Genomic DNA, 23670 nt, shown 5'->3' with positions numbered 1-23670 from the left:
TTTTTTTCCCCACTCAAATATGGGTATGAAAGCACGGTGCTGCCTGAGATCTTGAGTGCAATCGCTCAAACTTTCACCTAGTTAGCTCATTGTGTAACTATTCCCCTGGGGAAGAAAAACCAAGATAGGAAAAAGGCTTTGCTCTCTGCATATGCACATCCCTGACACATAGCTGTATGTCATATTACCAGTAACACCTAGCATTGCAAATATTTCCTGGTAAGTGTACATATATCCAACTGCATGTCTTTATATTTGTAAAGATAGCCAGAGAATACATTATCTTTGTCAATCCATGCAGCTGGGGAGGAGAAACTGATCTCCAGCTTCCACTGGGTCCTGCCCACCACTAATATCTCCCAGTGTATAACGGGCTGCCAAAGCTATCATGTTCCTGTGGGGCTCCAGGAGAAGCAGCCTTCTGTCTTTAAGTCCAGTTCCTACCCTAGAAAATATGCCAGGCTGCTGCCAGAACGAGTGTTTGCTGTTTGCCACTTGGTTCTCCCTGCCCCAAGGTTGCCATTATATTCTTGTTACAGTGTGCATTCAGGAAAAGAAGATGGAAGCACATAAAGTGTAGTACACAGTCTTCAACACCAAATTTGTGGATGCTGGCAACCACAAATCTTAGTAGCATATCCTGTTCAGTTGGGCCTATGATGATATGTGGCAAAGTGCTGTGCAGTGAATACATCAATGAAAAACTTCAAGCTGGCAAATGCAGGATTCTTGGTGATCAGTGACGAGTTTACATCATGAACATTCAGTCACTAAGAGTTGAAAAAAGGATAGCTTGAGGCATCTGGAATCCAGAAACCGCCTATTCTCATGACTGCATTACTACACCAGTTGGGACTGGAGACAGAAAAAAAAAATTGCTGTTGTAATTCAGGATGTGTTGAAGGCTAAATGGAGAGTAGTTGGCTCAAGCGAGGAATGGATACATGATGCAAAGGAAGTCATAAGGGCGTGGACAAGACATATATCACTCTCCTCGCCCCTCCCCAAATCTCCCATTTTTTAAAAACAGAAAATGTTTCAGAATTATCCTTATCATCCTTCACATTTTTGGTGACAAAGCGTCTTTAACAATCCATATTTATGCAGATGTTCAGACGGGATGCAGAATGTTCCCCAGCTATTCACTACTAGTTGCCATGCAGAGGGGTGGTACAAAGGCTGAGCCGAGGCAGATTACTAGATGTTTTACAGTCTTGCCCTACCTAATGGCCTGGCCTGTAAATCCACTCATTGTGATCTTCGTTGTCAACATAGGGCCTTCAATTCCTGTTGGAGAAACTTTGGAGTATGTGCATTTGGTGCTGACATAAAAGGGAAAGGATTTCTGTAGCATTCTGACTATTGTCTTCTACTGAAGATCTTGTTTTCTTGAACAAAAACTCTTTTTCTCTTTTCTCCTGGTGAGAGCACAGAATGGAAACAGAGAGGTTGGAGAGCTGTGGTCACAAAAACAGCTGAAACTTGTTCTCATGCAAAAAGCCAGAAGTCACAAGGGACACTTCAGAATGCTACTCTCTGTAAAAACCTCCAGGTACTGCAGTGATCACTTTGAAACCAAAAGACTTTCACTGCATGTCTCTTTATATCACAACCTCTGACTTCCCCTTGGTTCTACCTGCCCGACAAGCAGATTTCATGGATCTCACAGAACTCATACATTTCCAGTCTTCCAGGCATGCTGGTGGCACCGCATCTGATGGATGAAGAAAAAGTATTAATCTTTATGGAAAAAACTGAGGAGCACAGACTTCAATGACGAGCAGTGCTCAACTTCTGACCACCTCAGTGCAATAGCTAACATAGCTGCAACAGTTCAATGACATACAGCCTTCCAAAAACTGAGTGTGAAAGCAAGCCAGCTGACCAAGAGGAAACAGTGGACTTGAGTGTTATTCATAAGTCAGTGCTCATTAATTATTGCTTGCAAATTGTCAAAGGGGCAGCATCTTCAAAGGGAGCAGATGCAAATTCTCTAATGGTAGTAGTATGTTAGCCAAGCAGAAAAAGTGTGAGTTTGTTGAAGGGCAGGGTCAGAAAGGAAGGCGGATGACATTTACTCATACTTGTCCATTCCAAAGGATATCTTTAGTTTCTCTACAAATTGTCTACAAATATCCAGTAACTCCCACTAATGCCTTTCTGGGGCTTGCTCCTCTGTTTCTACATTATACTTACTTACCTGGTCTCTTCCACTCAATTAAATACTCAATTACCTGTTGCCTCCAGTGAAAGCTCTCTGCCCTTCATTTCAGGTGTCCCATACCTCCAACAAAGCCATTTTGTCAGCTACAATACAGCTGTGCCCTTCATTGCCTGGTATCACCCATAAGCACCAGAATTCTTAAGACTAAAAAAAGAAAATAAAGAACAGAAGCACTTCTGGTTCCTTCGTGAACAAGTAAGACATAAGCTACCATTTTAACGTTAATGACTGCATTACTCACCCCTCTTCATCATTATTTGTGAGTCATCACCCATGGTGCAACATTTCGAAAAGTTCTTTCTAGGCTTATGACTAGGGAGATGACTCATTTCTGAGGTACTGGAACTCAGCCACTGCTCTAGTACAGAGTCACATTAAGGCTAAGAAGAGCAGGGGACACGGGAGGAAAAAAATGACCTGGCTCTTCCCTAACTATATATTCCTGCATACTCTAGCTGGTGGTCCTGGAATGACACACTGGGAGGGTGCCAAAAGGTCAACAAAACCTTCCTCTTCTACTAGTGACAGCCAGACTTTTCTCTGGCTTTTCTCTGAGTAGCCAGAGGAGAGATTCTGGACATTGGGATATGTAGAACCTTGACCAAAAGTCAGTCTAAGCCTGGCAATTATCAAAATAAGGAATACAGATCTGAGTCTTCTTGCAAAGAGTCTGATTTACAAAGACGGCTGCGATCCTGGCATACAGAAATGGGAAAGCTGGAATACTTCCACAAGTTGCTCTAAGGAAATAGTGGAGAAGACAATGTTATGGAGAAACTAATTACACGTGACAATGTCTGCAGAAGGGGGAAAACTGAGAGGAAAGATGACTGAGGAATGGAGCTGGGAGACTCTGGGGCATAATTACATGTGGTGCTGTATGGAGACATGATAAAAGCAAAGGCTGGACACGGAAATACAACACTTAATGTAAATGGACAGTAAAGGGCTACTTGGCCATAGTAAAGAAAAGGCTTGAAAAGGACAGAGACGTATCAGTTATTACCTGTGCTATTGTAGCTAGAGAACAGTAAAACTGCCAATGTCTGAAAATAGACTTTGTCTGGTATTTCTCCCATTCATCCTATATTTAACACCATAAACTTTGTTAAAATGGAAGATAAAACATGCAAGACATACTAAAATGTAGCAGTTATTTCCAGTTTTTACAAGAGGGTAGTAAAAGGGAGGCGAAATATGTGGCTGTTATCCAGTGTGCCCCAGGGATGCAGACATTAGTGATGACTTTGGCAGTTTTTTAGGCTGTGGTTGCCCAGCCTTTCTGGGTGACTTCCTACAATTTGCTTCTCACCGCTCTCCTTCACTTTCTCCATGAGAGGATCTGCGTTTTCCCAAATGCTTTTGCATTTGCTATTGTAAAGTACTGCATGAGATCCAGTTATGAACCAGGAACTGCCCATAAAATAAAAACACCAAGACAGCAACCTAAGCCTAAGCAGACCCTTCCAAAAATCTTTTCTGTGTGTCTTTGCGGGTAGGAAAGAAGCAAAAGAAAAAAAAACACCATTCTGTGAGCTGTGTCTCGATGGGCCACTGCTCTCGCTCTCGCTCTGCTTGTCCAGGCTGTGCAAAGCCTCTGCGAACTGCACACCTGGCACCGCAGCTGCTCGAAATCTCAGCGCTGTTTGGTTTAGGTGTAGGTGAAGCAGTGCTGAGAGGAAGCTTCCATATGTTCACGGCCAGCTCAGGAGCCTGCTTCTTATCCATGCAATACCTTAACACGCTTTTCTTTCTCAAATATTTCATTTTAAAGGGTTCTTAAAGATCCTTTTAAAATTCCACACGCAGATCTGACTGCTGAGTCTCCGCAACCTGAGGAATTTTATGCACTGCAGCGTTAAACCACGGGCACTAAAGCAAGCCATGAAACCGCAGAGCATGTAAATGACTTCTAATGGTACTCCTGAACCTGTGTGGAGAATAAAGCCCCTTAATGAGGCTCAGGCAGCCACCAGAACACCTTTAGCCATGGCACCTTTTATTCAAGACCGAGTTTCCCCTCAGCGAACGCTTCTGACGGGATCAGCTTTGTAAGCGCTCCCTCTTCCGAGCGAAATAAAGCGGCTTTCGGGCAACCACGCGGGGATCTCCGGTGGCTGCACACCGCCAGTATCAACCTAAGGGCCCCGGCACCGCCCGCAGGGCCGCGTTTTAACACAGGAGAAAGCAAAAAGCCGCACGCCCAGGCCGGAGGCTCAGCTCCGGGCAGCGGGTGCCTGAGGGGAGCCTCGCCCCATGCCGGGCGGCTCCGGGGCGCACGAGGGCCGCCGGGCTGGAGGCAGGGAGCCGCATGATGAAACCCGGCGGCGGATTTCAGCAGCAGCAGGCGGCGGGGGAGGAGCCCGGCAGCCGGCTCTGGCTGCCTGGCACGGCGCAGAGCCGCCTCTTCCTCCGCACGCCGCAGCGAGGACGAGCGGCTCTCCCCGCCACACCGTAAGCGCCCGGGGGGCGGCGGCGGCTGCTGGTGGCCGCACGGGCACCGGCGGCGCCGCTGCTGGCCCGCATCGCGGCTCGGGAGCGAGGGGAGCCGGGCTGTGCCCGGGGAGGCTGCAGCCGGCCGGGGAAGGAGGGAGGGGGCGGCCGCGGCCCGGGCCCGCTGCCGCGTGGTGCCCGGGGAGCCGGGCGTGCTCGGCGGGGGCCGCGCTGCCGGGGTTCGGGGGGGAGCCGGGGGGAAAGGGCTCCCCTCAGCCAGCCCAGCGGGGCAGGAGCGGTTTGTTTCCCTCGTGGGGGCTGCTCTTAGCTGCCCCGAGGCACCCAGCAGGGCTGGAGGCACCCTCTGATGGCGCAAATTTTCCTCCTCTCCCCGGTTATTAAAGCTGCTCTGCGGGGCATCTCCCCCAGCCTGGCATCGTCCCCTGACATCTCCCCGGGCTGAGACCCCGGCGTGCCCAGGTGGGACCCGGTGTGTTGTATGGCCAAATGTCAGCCCCTGTCCAGCTAAAGGGGAGAAGGGGCTGGGGAGGGGGTCCCAAGCCCCCGTGGGGGAGCGCCCGGTGGGTCCCAGCCCCGGGGGAAGCACTTGGGGCATCCCAAGGCCCAGGGGAGCGCTTGGGGCATCCCAACCCCCTGAGGAGCACCTGGGGCCTTCAGCTGCGGTTTGGCTTCTGCAGCTGGTGTAGATGCTGGGTCTGTGCCTGTTCTGTTGGCTGAGAGCACGGAAAGAGTTGTTGCCCAGGTAGCGTAACTGGGTGAACAGCTTTTTACCTCAGTACCGAAACGCGAGGGGAAGTGCTTGGACTTGTTTGATTTCTGACCATGGGGCTACTTACTTCATGACTTGGTAAGCTGCAGGATGGGAGAGCGTTTCTCTTCTGAAAGAGCTGAAGGGATCTGCTGCTGTGATGTTACTTCAGTGGGTCACACCCAACGCCCAGAAATAAGTTGTTCTGTTTGTGGTCTATGAGGAAAAACAAAAACAAAAAACCAAAAGAAAACAAGCAAACAAACAAACAAAAAAAACTAAAAGCAGGTTTAAACTGAATTTCTTGAGTTGGACGAAGATTGCTTATCACATTGTGGGAAACTATGTTACCTTATGTTAATAAAGTCTGCTACATTCTTCATCAGTTCTCTTTATAGTCCAACAACCGATAGTCTACTTTTGGTACCTGGGATCTGTATCTCTGCTTTCTAGGTGTCATCTATTGCATATAGATCAGGTTGATGGTTAGACTTGATCTTGGAGGTCTTTTCTAACCTAAATAACACCGTGATGCTGTTTTTTTTTTTTAATTGAACACGTTCTTCATTTTTAGGTAACTCAACAGCTTCACAATGTGTGGTATCTGGGCCCTGTTCGGAAGCGATGAGTGCCTTTCTGTCCAGTGTCTAAGTGCCATGAAGATCGCACACAGAGGTCCTGATGCATTTCGTTTCGAGAATGTCAATGGATTCACCAACTGTTGTTTTGGTTTCCATCGCCTCGCGGTTGTTGATCAGCTGTATGGCATGCAGCCTATCCGGGTGAAGAAGTTCCCCTATCTGTGGCTGTGTTACAATGGAGAAATCTACAATTTCAAACAGGTAAGTGTTGTAGGGATCATACATTTCTTTCTTTTTTTTATTTCAAAACTGGTAGGTATTCAGAAATTGTTTAAAATGTGGTGGACTAAAATATCAGAGGAAAAAAAAAAGCTATCAGATGAAGGAAGAAAAAAGGAAGAAAAATTTCTGGATAAGCTGTCAATCTTTGGTGGCTTATATTGTGACAAACAGTCTTTAATATTGAAAAATCCTTTTTAATTGACAAGAAAGGAAATAGTATTTGTATCTATAGGTTTGAACTTAAAACAAAGGTTCATTCTTCGTTAATCCTTCAGGAGGGAAATTCCAAGCCCCCTTTCTCACCCACCTTCCTCTTCGTAATGCAAATGATTTTAGAGTGTCTTGCACATCAGTTATTTTGGATCTTTCTCCAGTCTGTCAGGCATTTCGTTTTTACTTCTGCATGTCAACCTAGATGTGACATGTCAGTTATTAACTTAAAACAGGAATACATACGTGTTTCTGTAACAACAACAAACACTAGGGAGAAGTTTCCAGTAGGCCACCAAAGTCCTTAGGTGTCTGCAGCTTAAGGCGGAAGCTTTGTGGAGTTTTTGAGAGTCACCTAAACAAGTCTCTAAGGCACAAAACAAGCTGCAACTCTGTCCTGTGTCAGAATATCCCTGATAGGTGTGATATTGCTGCTGAGCATTGTCTATGTGCCTCTCTCCCAGTGCTGAGATGTCCTCACTGCTTGTGTTGCTCATAAAGGGAAGTGATTTAATTCATCTCAATATAGCATATAGTGTGGCTTGCGGTTTTTGACTGATCCTGAATCATGCTGAAACTAAATGCCTAAAATGGATCATAAATTGAGCATGGTAGTATCAGAAATCTACAAATACTTTGAGGTGTCAGTACTTCTAATACGATGCGTTTTTGCAGTCAGGTTACTGTCAATGGTGTCATTGGGAATTTGACTGAAAAGAAAGGAGATTATTATTATTATTTAATCTTGTAAGTACCTGGCTCTACGATGATCTCAAAGGAAGTTGTAGCAGAGTGAGGGCTGGTCTCTTCTCCCAAGCAATAGGACAAGAGAAAACGGCCTCAAGTTGTACCAGGGGAGGTTTAGCTTGGGTATTAGGAAAAAAATTCTTCACTGAAAGGGTTGTGAGGCGTTGGAACAGGATGCTCAGGGAAGTGGTTGAGTCACCATCCCTGGAGGTACTCAAAAGATAGATGTAGATGTGGTGCTTAGGGACATGGCTTAGTGGTAGACTTGGCGGTGCTAGGTTAACGGTTGGACTTGATGATCTTGGAGGTCTTTTCCAACCTAAGTGCTTCTATGATTCTGTGTATGGCAGGGCAAAACGTATGTGAAATGTGTTGTGTCAGCAGGCTATGGTATTTGCTGTGTTTTGTGTTGTGTTTTGTGTTGTGTTTTTTGTTTTTTTTTTCTGCTGCTGAAAGGAGTAAGAATCACTCCCAGTTGTGTTACGCACAGAAACCTAGGGGGAATTTAATTGTATAAAACTTGCATTACCATCAGCAGGAATTTGTTCAGTTGTTTTTGCTACCTTGGTTAGGTGCCTTCTTTCTTTATAAAGAAATTTTTGTTTCAGGCCTTCAGCTGCAAATATATATCTGAAACCTACCCAGGAATACATCATTGAAGAAACAGCCATCTAGTTTAGGGCAATGGCTTAGTGATTTTAATACTGAGTCATTCTGAGCCAATTCTATGTTCCATTAATACCGAGTGAAACCAAAGAACATAAGTTAAAGTGCAAAATCATTGGTTATGTGGGGTTTCTTCAGTATTTATTTATTTTTTTTTTAGTGTTTTATTGAACCTGTCATCCCTATCTTCACCCCAGGTGCCTGGAAGATGTTGAAGGGCCTTTAAAAGTAGCACCACAAGAACACAAAATACATAGTTGGTCTGACTTAGTCTGACAACTCATTTCCTCCTCCCCTACTTCACCTGCACAGGCAAAGTGAAAAGGTTAGATTGAAGAATAGAGGAAGATTATGCAGAAGGAAATACTCTGTGCGTTAAACACACTGAAGAATTGCAGCAACTGCACAAATAAAACATAGTTGTTTCTGAAGTACTTTACTCTGCAAAGATGTTATCTGTGTCAGTGTGTTGGAGGGCAGAGAGTTTTAAGTAAATGTTGCTATCTCTATTATCTGACAAGAAAGTGGTATTGAGAGATTTGAGACTACAGGAAATACTGTTGTCTTTTGTTCCTCGTCCTATTTTGAGTTGGATTTTTAGAACCAGTGCTTGCCTTCTCCTGCCATTTGTCTGTGGAGATGGGAAGGCTAAACTAATGTTGTGTTTTTGCACTTTGACATCCCCTAAATAGAAATGCTTCTCTGAAAACCTGCTATAATGAACATTGCTTAAGACTACAGAGTCAATCGATGTTGGGTGAGAGATGATCTTGGATGGTAATTTGAACACAAAAGTCTAATTTCCTTCACTGGCAGAAATGTTTGTGTAACTTTGAACTGTATTTTAAACAACTTTGTTGTCATCTTAAACAATTACATCGGAATTTTTGTTTGTTTGTTTTGTTTTGTTTTTTTCCCAGTTAATAAGAAATGTTTGCAAATACTTATTTGCATTTTTCTTTTTACCTCTTCTTAGTTGCAGAAGCAGTTTGGATTTGAATATCAAACACTGGTGGATGGTGAGGTTATCCTTCATCTTTACAACAAAGGAGGAATAGAACAAACGGCATCCATGCTGGATGGTGTATTTGCTTTCATCCTTCTGGACACAGCAAACAGAAAAGTGTTTCTGGCGAGAGATACCTATGGAGTCAGACCACTGTTTAAGGTGCTGACCGATGATGGATTTTTGGGTGTCTGTTCTGAGGCAAAAGGTAAAAACAGTTGTGTTTAGTGCCTAAATAAAACTAGGTGTTGTTATTGGAGACAACTTCTTTGTCAGGCCCTCCTAAGTGTGAAGAGAAAGTGAACTGTAAGTTCAGTGATAAATGAATTATATTTAGTAGTATAAAATCTATGCATTGGTAAAACAAGCTACAGAGAATTAACATTTGAAGACATTTAATTATCCTTAATATCCCCAAAATAACTTGCAGATTGAGCCTATGGTGTCTTAAATTAACCCAAAGTTGAATATAGTCTATAGAGTTAGGCTAGATTTATGCCACAATAAATGATACTAGTATTTGTTCCTGATATTCTGTAGTGAACTGGGAAATAATGCCATAAGAACCGCTAATCTGTAAAAGCAAAGAATTTTAAAACCCTTCTAAAATTTCCTGTGTCCTTGGATATTTTTTTTACTGATGCTTATGTTATTTGATGAACTTCTTTTCCGTTTGAGATGACACCTTTACTGTTCCTTTTTTTTTTTTTTTAACCTAATTCTCTCCAGTCTACATAAATAATGCCACAAGTGAATTTCTTGCCTAAAATGACCTCTGACTAAAATGGACTTTCATGGTTGTTGTATATCACTTTTATTATCAGACTCTGATGTAAGTTGACTCCTCTACTAGTAATGCTCAGTGGTACCACAGCTGTACCATCTCTGGTTCTTGGAGAGGAAGAAAGGAAGTGAATATTTTAGGAACTGTATCCTGTAACACTTGCTGTGGATTGGCAGTCTGTCTATAACAGTAACTTAGGAACATTTTGTAGAATTCTTCAGGTAGCATCTGGGTGACCAACAGGTGCAAAACATCCTCTTTCACAAGAGGAGTGGACATAAGTTTTGGCCACAAGTCTGATTCTTGGCTTCTGTTAAGCAACATTGTAGATGAGTCTGAAACTGATGAATTATGAAATCAGTAAATCAATGTTAATTAAGCAATCACTTCAGTGATACAGCTTTATTACAACTCCATTATTAGCTTGACTACACTTAATTTTTAACATAAAATCAGTTATTAACTCTTTTGAATTGTCATAAGCATCTTAGATCTTGACCTGGACATCACGTATTCAGTCAGAGAAACATTCACAGGAGTCAGGTGCTTCTTATCAATTAGTAGAATCACACTTCCTTCGTATGCTGTCAGCCTCAGCTTGAAATGGCTCAGATCTGGGCGTGTAACCTGCCAGAAGCAGAATCGTACTCCATAGTGGCAAGCTGGGCATACCACTTCCTGGATGAGAGGTCTCTAATCTCTAGGTATTTTACAAATAGGAGAGGCGGTGTTTTCTCACCATGCTCTCTAAAGGAGAGGTTATACCTGCCTCTCTTCAAAAGACTAACTGTTTAGAGATTCAAGGTGTTGTTGTCTCTAAATTCTACAGGAGATGAAATTTCAGGCCTCCACATGTCGTAACTGTTTTATTCCACTGATTGCAGTGGAATCCAATTCTGGATTGTATACATCTAACTGTCCCACATGTAGGGGCCTAACAATTTTTTCTGATCTCTAAGTACCTGAAAGTGAAGTGTTGTGTTTACTGTCATGCCAACATTGCTTTCTCCAGCCATGCTGCAGCTGAGGAACCTAAGGACACTGCATTTTTCCCCTCTACCTTTCCATAAACCAGGGCAGACTCAGACTCAGAACTATATTTTTATACCAAATTTAAGATCTGGAGAAAATGGTTTTATATAGTTTTAGTAGTGGGGTTGTTGAGTGAGATGTGCCTTAGCCAATCTAGGCCGATTTAGGTTAAAAACTCTGTAACACTTTTTGTAACTTTTTGTTGTTGTTGTTCCTCTTTTATCTATAGGACTTATCAACTTAAAGCATTCAGAATCCTTATTTCCTAAAGTGGAACCATTTCTTCCGGGACATTATGAAGTGCTGGATTTGAAGCCTTCTGGCAAGGTTGCATCAGTAGAATTAGTAAAGTTTCATAGTTATAAAGATGAACCACTCCATGCTGCTTGTGATACAGTGGAAAATCTGCCTTCAGGTAGTACAATAAAACACTTGCCTTTTAATTTTGATTAAAATTTTGATTAAAAAGTGGAGGAAAATCATAATCTTTCAATATGAAACTTGAACCAATTGTTTTTTAAAATGTTCCATTTGAAAAAACTGAAACAATGTTTATGATGTAGGAAGTTGAGAATCATTTTTGAAGATATTTTTATACAAAGATGTATGAACTTGCATGCCCTTATCATCAAAGGAGATTCAGACAAATATATATATTTTTTCCTAATCACATAATGCAGCTAATTTTAAGCAGAACTGTTAATGTTTCTTTTGTTTGTTTTTGTTCTTTCCTGAACAGGCTTTGATCTTGAAACAGTGAAAAGTAACATCCGTATTCTGTTTGAAAATGCTGTTAGAAAGCGTTTGATGGCTCACAGAAGGATTGGTTGTCTTTTGTCAGGTAAGTAGCAAGAATTCCAGTGATTCCGTCTTTTCTCTCTTCCACACATCATCTACCAGTTAGAAGAAAGTAAACTGACTGTTCTGCTGTGAGGTACCTGAAGTGATCTGAATCTTCATATGCTTTCTTGGTTACAGAGAACTTGGTGGTTTGTGACCTAAAAAAAAAAATAAAAAAAATCCAGTTTACAGATATCTTGAAAGATGTATGCTTTTAAGGTTTAGAGCTGGGATGTTGTCATGTTGAAACATGGACCATTTTTGATGAAGAAAAACCAAAGATAAAAGAAAAAAGAAAAAGTAGGCTTGTTACCACCTACTTTGCTTTAGCTTCCATCCCAGACTGCCTTTGATTTACCAAATGGCAGTGGAGCATCTGGACCATAATTATTTAGTACACTCTTTTTCAGGTGAGGTAATAGCTTGTGGTTCAAGAACTTGTTCTCTGACTTAGCTGATCGATGTTGTGATTTGGTGGCTCAGTCTTGCAGAGGTAAGGCTTTGTAGCCATGGGACTGACATCTTATTCACTGTGTTTTTGTAGCACTTTGTACTTGTGGCTAGAGTTCTGGTATGCTGTTCATTCACACGCTGAGCATCAATAATTACATTCATTTATCACATACTCTATTAAGTGTGCATCTGAATGAGAGAGAACTGAACAGGAAATACTGTTGGAGTATTTCCTTACAATCATAAAAAGTAGGAAGGAAATAAACGAAACAGAGACACGCAGAGCTGGAACTTCCCAGCCTCAGTCAAAAAGCCCATTTCAAAACCAAATTTCAGATATTAAATCAGAGGATGGTCAGCTCCTCAAATCCACGTGCACACTGTGTATCCGCAGTATATCTAATGTCCTGGGCTGATATAATAACAGAGTATCTCCATGCTTCACAATTTTGAGTATGCTTGGAGCATCACAGTTAGAGAAATGCTTGCACTTCCAATCACAAAGGGAGTTCCTCAAGTTCACAGCGGAAACTCAGGTGTTCATTTCCCTGATTTTCACATCCCAAGCACTTGGTTTGATTTCTACACTCATTATTTCTTCAGACTTTGCATGTCTTTTTCTAGAGAAGATGTTTTTTTGTCAGGGAAGCGTTCCTACAAAGGGAATCAGGGTGGGAACAGATGCAGATGCACTCAGCTGAAAAAACACGTGCAGAGTGTAGGAAGCAGAGAAGAGGATTTTGCCTTCTGCTTGTTAGAACTGCAGGCAGGTGTAGGAGAAGAGGTACTGTGCTTTGATCAGTACTTCAGAGAGGAAGCAACAAGTAGAAGTGGTCAAGAAGTCATAGAACTAGCTAGAGAACCTTTTAATTTTGATGTTACAAAGATTAATTTCACTAAAAAAGTTAGAGGTGCTTTTGAAAAATGATTGGGGAAGAGTGGAATACTTTGACTAAATGTTCTGTTGTAGGTCAGACAAAATATTTTGCTTGACTTTTACTTAATTCTGTTTGATTCAAGCAACAAAACAAAAAAATGTAAATAGTTTTATTATTACAGTATCAAATGTGTAGGTAAGAAGAGGATGGAGAGCAGTTTTGGAATGAAGAGTAAAGCCAATTGTAGCAGAGTTGAGAAGGGACATCTCTAGCGATACAATGACTTCAGAATACTTCTTGTCTTAATGCAGAATTTCCATTGATGCTTTTGATATCAAAAGTACTAGTAACTTACTGAAGATGTTCCAATAAGGTCATGTGATTATCTTGTTAAGCAGAGGTAAAGTTTTAGAAGAACTACCTTAGATTCACGGTGCTTAAAAATGAAACCTGTTCATAAGATTCAACTTTCTAGAGTTGGTTCCTTAGAGGGAAACAAAACACAGTCAAACACCTAACCAGAAATGTGGTTTATCAAGGATGGCTTTTTGTGTGTTTTTTTTTAAAGGGGGCTTAGATTCCAGTTTGGTTGCAGCCATTGTTCTGAAACTGATGAAAGAAATGAACATCAATTATCCATTACAAACCTTCGCAATTGGAATGGAAAACAGCCCTGATTTACTGGCTGCCAGAAAGGTACAGTAAATGTGGCTTCCACTTTGCAGCTGCTGAATGTTAAACCATGTAAATTAATGGTGGTAACTTCACGATACGGTATTGATTATAATTCTGATTAGTATTCATTTATTGCTATGATGCAAATCATTTTGCAGTAAATCATTTAGTACGACATCTGCTGCTTAGTTAAATCTTAAGAAAGAGATAACTTGAGTCTTAACCGTTTTTTCTTCTTTTTGGAAGACTTTTTTGTGATTATTACTGTGTTGTTACCAACAGGACAATCCTTCAGAGTTGTCCCAATTCTGCCTCTAGGTTTTACAGTCTATCACCATGCTATTGCTCCTATGCTATGACATTTGTATGTATGTTAAATATTGCAATTTAATTGTTATTTTATTTAATTTAGAGCCTTGTACAAACTGTACACTGGAAAGGATAACTGTGGATATACTTTGGGTATCCAGCCTGTTAAGGCTTTTGAGCTGCTTTTTCTCTTCAGAGCAAATTTCAAAGTACTTAGATTCTCTGCAGATTTTGTGAGGCCTTGGACAAGCAGCTGGATGTTCTGTTGCAGTCACGATTGAACACTGTGTAATTAGGGAGACTGTGTTCCCTTCGGCAAACATACCACTGCAAGTCAGAGTGGTTGCTCCAGTGTCACCTTTTCTTGGCCTTATGTCATCTCATCCTCACTGTGGCAGAAGGAAGTTAGCTGATGCTTCCAGTTTGTGTGTAAAATGGGTGTGTAAAACACAAGGTGTGTTTAAAACAATGTTTTAATTGAAATGCAATACATTATTATAACCTTTTACAAACAGGTGGCAGCACATATAGGCAGCGAACATCATGAAGTAATATTTAATTCTGAAGAGGGAATTCAGGCAATTGAGGAGGTTATCTTCTCCTTGGAAACCTACGACATAACAACAGTAAGAGCTTCAATCGGTAAGATTTTTAGTAACAATTTTTGCTTTATGTTGCTTGAATAAATTTTATGCAAAACCTTGTAGTCATCTACTAGATCCTTCCTTTAGCTGTTGTAGAACTTGGGAAATGAGACTCCCAAGTTCTGCTCCCTAGTCTTGTCTGTGACCTCACAATGAGGCAAAATGAGTTATTAGTTTCAAAGTCACAGACTGTATAAACATTGTCCAGAGCTGTTCCTGAAGTTTTGGGATTAAAAAGAAACTTGATTTTAAAAAAATTAGTTCTATAGGTCTTAGTTTTCTATTGTGATAAATATGAACCTTGGAGGAAAGGAGAAAATTTGCAGGCTGTCTGAGGCATAACCTGTATTTGAGGCTCAGTGTTTGGGTCACTGAATGTTATGATAGCCAAACAGTTATGGTTACCCCATTTCTTGAATAATACTAAAGTGAAGTATTTCTTGTGACCCTCTAGTAGTAATACATATACACTGAAGTCAGGTAGACTTCTAATGTACATTTGATTCTGAGAAATGACAGAAGCCATCAGCAGGTCCTTAAAAAGGGTTGCCAACATGATAAGAATGAAAAACCCTTATCTAATGAGGCCTTCTGTGTAATGCCCTTACAGCATTTTACTCAGATACTCTTGTGTCAGTGCAAAGCATTGTAAACAAGCTAGTACACCAAACAGGCAAGACAGTTTTGAAAACTGTATGGGATAAGAAGCTAGAATTTTGCTAAGTGAAATACTGAAAATGTTTAAGAATGAAAACAACTTTTCATTTGCCATCCTTCTTTCTTTGCAATTCTTGCTTAATATGAAATACAGCAAAATAAGTCCTTTTCAATAGATCTCTAATACTTAAGTTATAAAAGTTTATTGTTTAGTAAGATGCAATGAGGGTAAGACATACTTCTGGTTAATAAACGTGTTTTTTTGTTTTTTTTTAAAAAGGGAAAAAAATGCCCTCATCTAGTTCAATCCATAGTGGTAGAGAGCTAAGCAGCAGCTTTTGCTGGTATTTTTGTTCTCCAAAACTAGAAAGTTTGTTCAGGACTGTGCTGGAATTAATCTTATGCTTAATTTCTAATTGAGACAGAACAACTCCGGTATGTGTTCCTATGGGAATCCTCCAGCATTCCCAGGATCATGAACACACACAAACACACGTCTCAGTGATATTTTGAGGGCCAAGTATAAGTACACAGTTTAGATCTATTTGCAGCACTTGGTTTGTGTGGCTAGTGGTGGCTTTGAATATCAACGACATGTTATGTTAGGGTATTGAATCTGTTTGCTACAGAAGAACATATTGTTGGAGAGAAACTTCCAAAATGCTAAAGTAAATCTGTACTGTATATAACGTATCTATAGCTCTATTTTAATAATTCTCTCCTTCTTTTAAGGTATGTATCTTGTCTCCAAGTACATACGCAAGAAAACAGACAGTGTGGTCATCTTTTCAGGAGAAGGCTCAGATGAGCTGACACAAGGATATATATATTTCCATAAGGTAAATATATTTGCTGTTCAACAGGCCCTTGCACTTGCTTTTCTCCCCTTCAACAGAAAACTTCTACTGAGATTTAAAGGTGTGAAGTTTGAGAGTTGGTACAGCTGTATGTTTATATGTTTCTCCTGAAGTGGCATAAAATCCAAGGGATTTGATTTAATCACTTCAAAAATAACTTTTAAACTTCAAACTTGCTGAGACTATTTCTTGTGCGTATTCTTTGCTAGTTCTGAGATCCTAAATAATCTCCTGAAAGTCTGAAAATGAAGATAATCAAAACTATAGCTTCTATGTAGACAACGATGTATCTGCAAAGGCATGTAAAGAACTTATACCTTGTAATGTGCTTGAAGAGAGATTATTTATATAAGTAAGTAGAAGGGAATCACAGTGTGCAAGTTGCATACATTTTTGCTTGCTGTCAAGTATTAGCTTGGTATGTTTAAATTCTCACTAAGGTATGTCACAGGTCTGTATGTGGTGATCACTGCAATGCAAATGCAGGACAGCAAGTAGTGGTTCCCTTGCTGCAGCTGTACTAGATCTGTGTGCTACATACATGTGTCTGGTTACAGGCGCCGTCTCCTGAAGAAGCTGCAGAAGAGAGCGAGAGGCTTCTGAAGGAGCTCTACATGTTTGATGTACTTCGTGCAGACAGAACTACTGCAGCACACGGGTAAAGTACAGTCTCTTGCATGATGACTAAACATGATTTAAGAGCCTAAGTGGATCATAGAATCACAGAATGCTTTGGTTTGGAAGGGGCCTTGAATATCATCCAGTTCCAACCCCCTGTCATGGGCAGGAACACCTTCTACCAGACCAGGTTGCCCAGGGCCTCATTCAGCCTAAGCCTTGAACACTTTCAGGGATGGGGCATCCATAGCTTCTCTGGGCAGCCTGTGCCAGTGCCTCACCACCCTCAGAGTCGAGAATTTCTGCCAAATATCTAATCTAAAACCTACCCTCTTTTAGTTTAAAAACATTACTCCTTGTCCTATCACTCCACTCCCTGACAAAGAGTCCCTCCCCACCTTTTCTGTAGGCTCCCTTCAGGTACTGGAAGGCCGCTACAAAGTCTCCCTGGAGCCTTCTCCGGGCTGAACAACCCCAGCTCCCTCAGCCTGTCTTCATAGGAGAAGTGCTTGAGCCTCTGAGCATCCTTGTGGCCTTCCACTAGACTTGTTCTAACAGGTCCATGGCCTTCCTGTGCTGGTGCCTCAGAGCTGAATGCAGCACTCCAGCTGGGGTCTCAGGAGAACAGAGCAGAGGGGCAGAATCCCCTCCCTTGCCCTGCTGGCCATGCTGCTTTTGATGTAGTGCAGGATACAGTTGGCTTCATGGGCTGCAAGTGCACGTTGCCAGATCATATTTAATTTTTTTTTTGTCCACCCGTACCCCCAGGTCCTTCTCCTCTCTATCCAGTCATCACCCACATATTCGTGCTTGGGATTGCCCCAACCTAGGTGCAGGATCTTGAGCTTGGGCCTGTTGAACTTCATGAAGTTTGCACAGGCCTACCTCTCAAGCTTGTCAAAAAAGTTCCTAAAAAAGAAGTTCATAAAGTATCATAAAAGTTCTTCCACCATTGAGGAAATTGTATAATTTAACTGTTGCTGTTTGAATTACTAAATGATGCAGAATATTGTGATGCAGGATGACTTTATTCTTAGTGTCTAGGTCTAAACTACTCTAGGAAGAACGTCAGTCTTCAGAGCCATAGTAGCAAATTGCTTGCAGCCTGTACACTGCTTCAGCTCTGCGTCTAGTATAAAATCTTCATGTGACTTTGAGGCTAGGTAGCTTAATGTCTCTTAAGGGAAAATACTGAGAAGGGTTCTTTCTACCAAATACTTTTATTTGTAATTTTTTTTTGTAATTTGTTGCCTCCATTACTCTAATTTCAGTGTCTTTAAAAGCCATGTTATATATAAGAGAATGTAAGTACGAAGGCTTTGTACTCTTATAGTTGCTATTGACATTGGAGAGAACTTAGTGTGCAAATGCTGCAGGATCAGTAGGCAGTAGCTTAATGACCATACAGGCTCCTTTTAATTGTCTTTTGAAAATACAAACAAATGCAGATTGTAGAAATGACTGTGGGAATCTTTGCTTGGTTCTGTGACATCTTTACAAATGCTGATGCAAATCCCAGTCAGCAATTTAAAGGTTCTTGGTAGTTCTCTGGGAGCAACAGCATTGTTCAGTGTGGGTTTTGTATTTATTTTTTACATGAAACCACAGATGTTGCAAATCCTGTAAGATTGTAGTCTGGAAATCATTGTACTAGAAGCCGTCCAGCAGATGGCATCATAAATCATCTGAGATCTGTAGTTAATCCATTCAGACAACAAATTTAACTTTCTAGATCGATTAATTAAATTAGATAGTCATGAATATGCAAGTGAAATGTCTTTCATGTGAAAGCAGGTAACCTTGTATTTATGTGAAAGACAAAGAAAGCTTATGTGGTAGGGAATTTATAAGAGGATGATGTGTTGGGTTAACTCTGTCATTTCTGTTTTTTTTCCTCTGTTTAGTCTTGAACTGAGAGTCCCATTTTTGGATCATCGTTTTACTTCTTATTATTTATCTCTACCAGCAGAAATGCGAACCCCAAAGGTATGTAAAACTAGGGTTGGATCCAAATGTAAGCTTAGAACACGTATCCACTAATTTGTAAGCATGACTGAATAGCTGAATTCAGTCTTTGAGACAAAAGCCAAGTATGCTCTTAAATGTTTTTTGCTGGATTGTTGGACTCTTGGGAACCCTTTTCTGAGCAGACGTTCTGAAAGGAACCCATTTCTTAGTCAAGTATTTAAATCATTGTACTGCAGTTCTGTATTATACTGATGCTCATGGCATTGTTTGTTGTTCTGAAAACAGAATGGAATCGAAAAATACCTTTTAAGACAGTCCTTTGAAGACTCCAACTTACTTCCCAAAGAAATACTCTGGAGACCCAAAGAAGCTTTCAGTGATGGTATAACATCAGTAAAGAAATCGTGGTTTTCTATCCTTCAGGACTATATTGATCAACAGGTATGGTACCACTTGTTTGTTTGTTTTTTACATTTAAGTCTATTGAGATATTGCTGCCAAGGAGAGGCAGGACATAGGCCTAGTTGGGAGAATCTGGGTATGATAGTAACTTGAGTTTCATGGTGGAGGAACAAGATAAATTTTAATCAACAGTCTTCCAGCTACCTGTGTTGCATAAAGGCATTTGAAACTGTAGATTCAAAGTAATGCTAGAGCCTGACAGAAATGACTATGTAAGGAAATGAGCATCATGTAGGTATCTGGATTGCAAATTAGATTATGTGTTGGCAAACACAATTTCTGGGCTAAATTTCTGAAGCAGCTGCTTCAGCTGAAGACACTTGCATGAACTTATTCTGAGGCTGAATAGTATAATGACTTCATAATGCCCTTTCTTCTTTATTTCATTTGCTTTTTCCAAGATAATGCCCAGCTAAGTTCTTTTGCTTTTTAATGCATCTCCTTGAGTTGCTATCCACTGAATATTTACAGCATTTTTGCATTGGACAAAGCATAATCTCTAGTGTATGAAGGCAGTTTGATCACTGAGAGGAAGGATTAAGAATTCATTTTACACTGCAGCTCTGTTACCCATCCATAAGCCCAGCTACACATATTTCTGTGTATTTGTCTGTCCTACCATCAACTGTTTGTATCCCACTTTCCTTCTCTACTGTATCTGCAGACAAGAAAGTCGTTGGGTCATGCAGCAGTGTTGTGCTGCCCCTACTGAGCCTGTACAATTGTGATAGGGACAAATTTAATTCAAGGCTGTGGGGAGTTAGATAGCATGTTGGCAGGGAAAGCTGCTGTAGAAATTACTTAAACTGGTACAACTTTTCATCCTTCCTTTCTTAGCCAGCTTACAGCTGCAGGTGTCTTTTGGCTCTGCATCCCAGGTCTTTTGTTGCTGAGAGCCTGGTTATACAAGCAGCTCTGTCCGAGCTAAAAAAAAAAAAAAAAAAAACCAAAAAAAAACCAGGAAAACACTTATATGGCAAAAGACTGCTTTAAGTTGTGCCAGTTGATTGACAAGAGAAGGATAGAAAAGAAGGTTATTGGGGATTTTTTTGAGCTAACAAAGGTGATTCTAACCCAAAGGAAATTACATGTAATCACATGTAATACACAGAGAAACATTAACAGCACTGGAAATATATAGTCTATATATAGTCCATAAAGATCAAAGGAGCCTATGGCAAAAATGCACCTGTGAGAAACCTATGACTCTAAAATAAATCTATTTGTATATATATATATTAAACTTATAGGCACTCAGTGGTGAATCCTTGCATGACTCTGGTGCAAATTGGCTTGTATAAATTAGAAATGTATTTGCATTTTAATTTGAATTTTTCTGTTTTTGTAGGTTGATGACCTTCTGCTTGAAAAGGCAGCAGAGAAATACCCTTTTAATCCTCCTAAAACAAAAGAAAGTTATTATTACCGCCAGATCTTTGAGAAGCACTACCCAGGACGAAGCAGCTGGCTGCCCCACTACTGGATGCCAAGATGGGTTAAAACTGCTGATCCTTCTGCTCGCACATTGAAACATTACAAGTCAGCTGCCCAAGAATAGGCTGTTGAAATAATCCCCCAAATAGAAGTACTGCAAGCAATTTGCATACACTCCACTTTAAAAATAAAATAAAAATAATAATAATAAAAAAAAGAAATATGCAAACCTAAATCTTAAATGGTCTTTAAGATGTGTTTTGACAATGCTACTGGAAATGAAAGCTTTCTGTGGTTAGTATACTATAAAATATACTATAAAATTCACCCTGCTGTACCCAAATTTGGGGATTTATGGGAAAATACTTCATGGACAAGGAACTACTTTATTCAGCAGCACTGTTTCTTATGTGGTGGCCTCAATTGTATTAATTTGCCTTGCAGTCATTTAATATATTTTAATGTGATCTCTGATTTTAGGACTTGAATAAGGCAAAGTGATGCGAACTGGTGAAGGTCCTTTGAGCATATGGCAACTTCACTGTAGCTGTTTAGTGATTTGTATATCTGGCTGTGGGATTTGGATAGGCTGTGTCTATATTGTTCTGTTCTGAGTGTCTTTGTAATAATTCCCAAGAACCTTGGCCTAGTATTCAAAAGATACACGTAGCTATGGAGAGGTGCTAACTATAGTTTATAATCATGGTGGTGCTGGTACTTAATGAAATTAAAGGAAATCTTACTCCTTACTGTAAAGCCACCAGTTGGCCATTTTGAATTGTTTAAATGTACCACAAGTTTAAAGGTACTGTGACTGTTATCAAAGAGCAGAACAGACAAGAAGCTGAGTTATGTCTTTTGTTTCTAACTCAAGGGCTTCAGTTTTTAAATGTATTTGTTATTCTTGAAAACAGAGTGTTAACCGGGTGATTTGTATCTGTCTGATGGAAGTTGCCTGACATAGTATTTCAAGAAGTTTTTCACTTATTGTGATATTGTTTCCACCTATATGTTGGAGAGGTGGACTGTGTTGCTGTTCAATTGCATGTGATGGACTGTGTGGTGAGCCAGCCCTGTTAGCCATAGATTTTAGTCAGACAAAGCACCTACAAAGACAATGGGATTGGATTCCTTGCTTGGAAAAAGGAAAAGGAGAAAAAAACAAAACAAAACAACAACAACAAAAAAAAACCACCTTGTTCAGTAAGCATAAAGCTTTTCATTCAAACAAATTACTTTTTATTGGGGACAACTTTTTATTAATTAGTTTGGTATAGGGGCCTGCTTTTTTAAAGGTAACATTAAATATGAAGTTGGTCAAAAATATACATAAGTGCTACAGATCGCCTTGATTAACATCATGCTTTTGATGAAGTAGTCTAGTTCAATGCCCCTCTCAACAAGGAAACCAAAGCAGCTGTTATTTAAAAGATAAAATATAAGCAATTATTTTTTAAAAATCTTTATAAAATGATTGTCTATTTATTACTTTTTTTCCTCCCCCTTCCTAATCCTGAATTTGAGTCTGTTTCGGAAGCTTTACTGAAACGTCTCTGGTGCCATGGAGCCCATGAGCTGTCCAGCCTTACTAGTAGTGGCTGTATTTTGATTTGCATGTATTTGTTTTATGAACGTGGGATGAGTAAGATAGCAAGTTCCTGCAGACTTCTTTACTTAAGGGCCACATGCTTCGCCTTCTCGGATTTTCTTTAAAACAGTAAAGTATATTTTGACTTGGCTACTGACGTGTAAAGGTTTAATACTCACTGTAAACTTCCCAAGGCACAGATGATAGGAAAAATGATAGTAAAAAATATGTACAACTCTGTATGTAATGTACTTTCTGCTGCAACACTGTTCAAATGTTGCTCTTTATTTCGGATGTAGTGCTAGGCTCTGGCAGGGATAAGTAATATTGTGGAGCAGCCAGGTATTCAAGGAAATCCACCATATATATATATATATTATTATTTTTTAATTTCTAATGAATTGGGCATTTACATAGCAAGGCAAGACTGCAGACTGGTGATCCTAATTATTTTTATCTTTTCACTGAAGTGCAGAGGATAAATACTGCTTGCTGTTTTATTCTTGTTAGAGGTATATATATGAGGGGTCTTAGGAGTAAAAAGTTCATTCCCCATGTACAGGCTTGACTTTTACAGACTTCCTGACTTTTGTGAAGCTCTGTAGTTTCTTCTTTCTCTGTTTTAAGACCACAGCTACTTGGGATCATCTGATAGGAGGGAATGGGATGCAGGTCCAGAATGCTGTGCTCTGCTGTCTTGTTTTACTTTTTTTTTGTCGTTGCCTCCTTTTCTCACTACATTTCATTTGTAGAAAATTAAGCTGGACTGTTTTGACAGCTTGAGGCAGCTAGTTAGACTAGCGTGTCTGAGGTGGAGTGGAGAAGTCAAGTCAGTGGTCCACCTGGGAGGAAGGAGAAGGAGACAGATAACTCCCTGGCTTACAGGACTGCTGGGGGAGAACCCGTATATTTCTTGCAAAGTGAATAAAAGTGGTACTCTTTATTTTTGTTGTTGTTTGTGCTTTTTTTTTTTTTTTTTTTTTTCCCTCTTTGGATGTTTGCACTGCAGTCGCTCCCTGTTTTGATAAAGGAGAAGTAAACAATGTATGTGTTAGAAGCATGTGGGCCATACTAATTGCTTAAGGCTGCTCCGGGATGGTTTGAAATTATACCACAATGTTTGAAGCAGTCTCTTTTTTAAATCACAATAATGTGTAAAAGCAGCCTACGTGAGCTTAAGAGAATATGGAGAGCCCTTTAGTATGGGAAATGTCTTCTGATGGACCTCTATAAAGTGATGCTTATTTAACTGATTTCATCAAGATTAAAAAAAAAATGCTTTTGGAAAGTTAGGTTGCAGGAACCAGTGTTTATGTCTACTCTGGAGTCTAATTACTTAGAGAATTTTATTCAAAGTTAGTGTCAATCAAAGCTGTCAGGTTTCTGTACTCAGAACTGAGATAAAATGTGGTAAATTGGGGTTAAAAATAAAATACTGAAAAATTATTCTGAGACTCTGGAGGGCTGGACTTAGTCTTTTATTCTGACACAGACCTAATATATGACACGTAAATAAAAAAAATGAGTAATGTGAGGGGGATTAATACAAGGTA

General features: G+C 40.4%; 1 protein-coding gene and 1 long non-coding RNA gene across 3 annotated transcripts; one reads left to right on the top strand and one right to left on the bottom strand.

Moving 5' to 3' along the window:
- Positions 1–985: 985 nt before the first annotated feature.
- LOC137852361 (uncharacterized) lies at positions 986–2431 on the bottom strand. The gene is made up of 2 exons (XR_011093783.1): positions 2235–2431; positions 986–1714 (listed from the first exon to the last, which is right to left on the bottom strand). It is a non-coding gene; the product is annotated as an uncharacterized lncRNA (long non-coding RNA).
- Positions 2432–4525: 2094 nt separating this feature from the next.
- Positions 4526–23060, top strand: ASNS (asparagine synthetase (glutamine-hydrolyzing)). Of its 2 annotated transcripts, none has more exons than XM_068674013.1 (12): positions 4526–4678; positions 6001–6268; positions 8889–9126; positions 10964–11149; positions 11474–11575; positions 13474–13601; positions 14405–14531; positions 15923–16029; positions 16605–16705; positions 18570–18651; positions 18919–19074; positions 20444–23060. In XM_068674013.1, exons 2-12 carry the CDS (start codon positions 6020–6022, stop codon positions 20651–20653), a joined length of 1686 nt encoding a protein of 561 aa, XP_068530114.1. In that variant the 5' UTR covers positions 4526–4678; positions 6001–6019; the 3' UTR covers positions 20654–23060. The 2 variants fall into 2 exon arrangements, with proteins under 2 accessions (XP_068530114.1, XP_068530115.1); XM_068674014.1 differs by lacking the exon at positions 4526–4678 and adding an exon at positions 4851–5137.
- The last annotated feature ends 610 nt before the right edge of the window (positions 23061–23670 follow it).

The sequence above is a fragment of the Anas acuta genome, chromosome 2 (genome assembly GCF_963932015.1).
Source record: "Anas acuta chromosome 2, bAnaAcu1.1, whole genome shotgun sequence".
Classification (NCBI taxonomy): Eukaryota; Metazoa; Chordata; class Aves; order Anseriformes; family Anatidae; genus Anas; species Anas acuta.
Note: the sequence above shows the minus strand (reverse complement) of the source record. Positions and strands in the feature narration are given on the sequence as shown.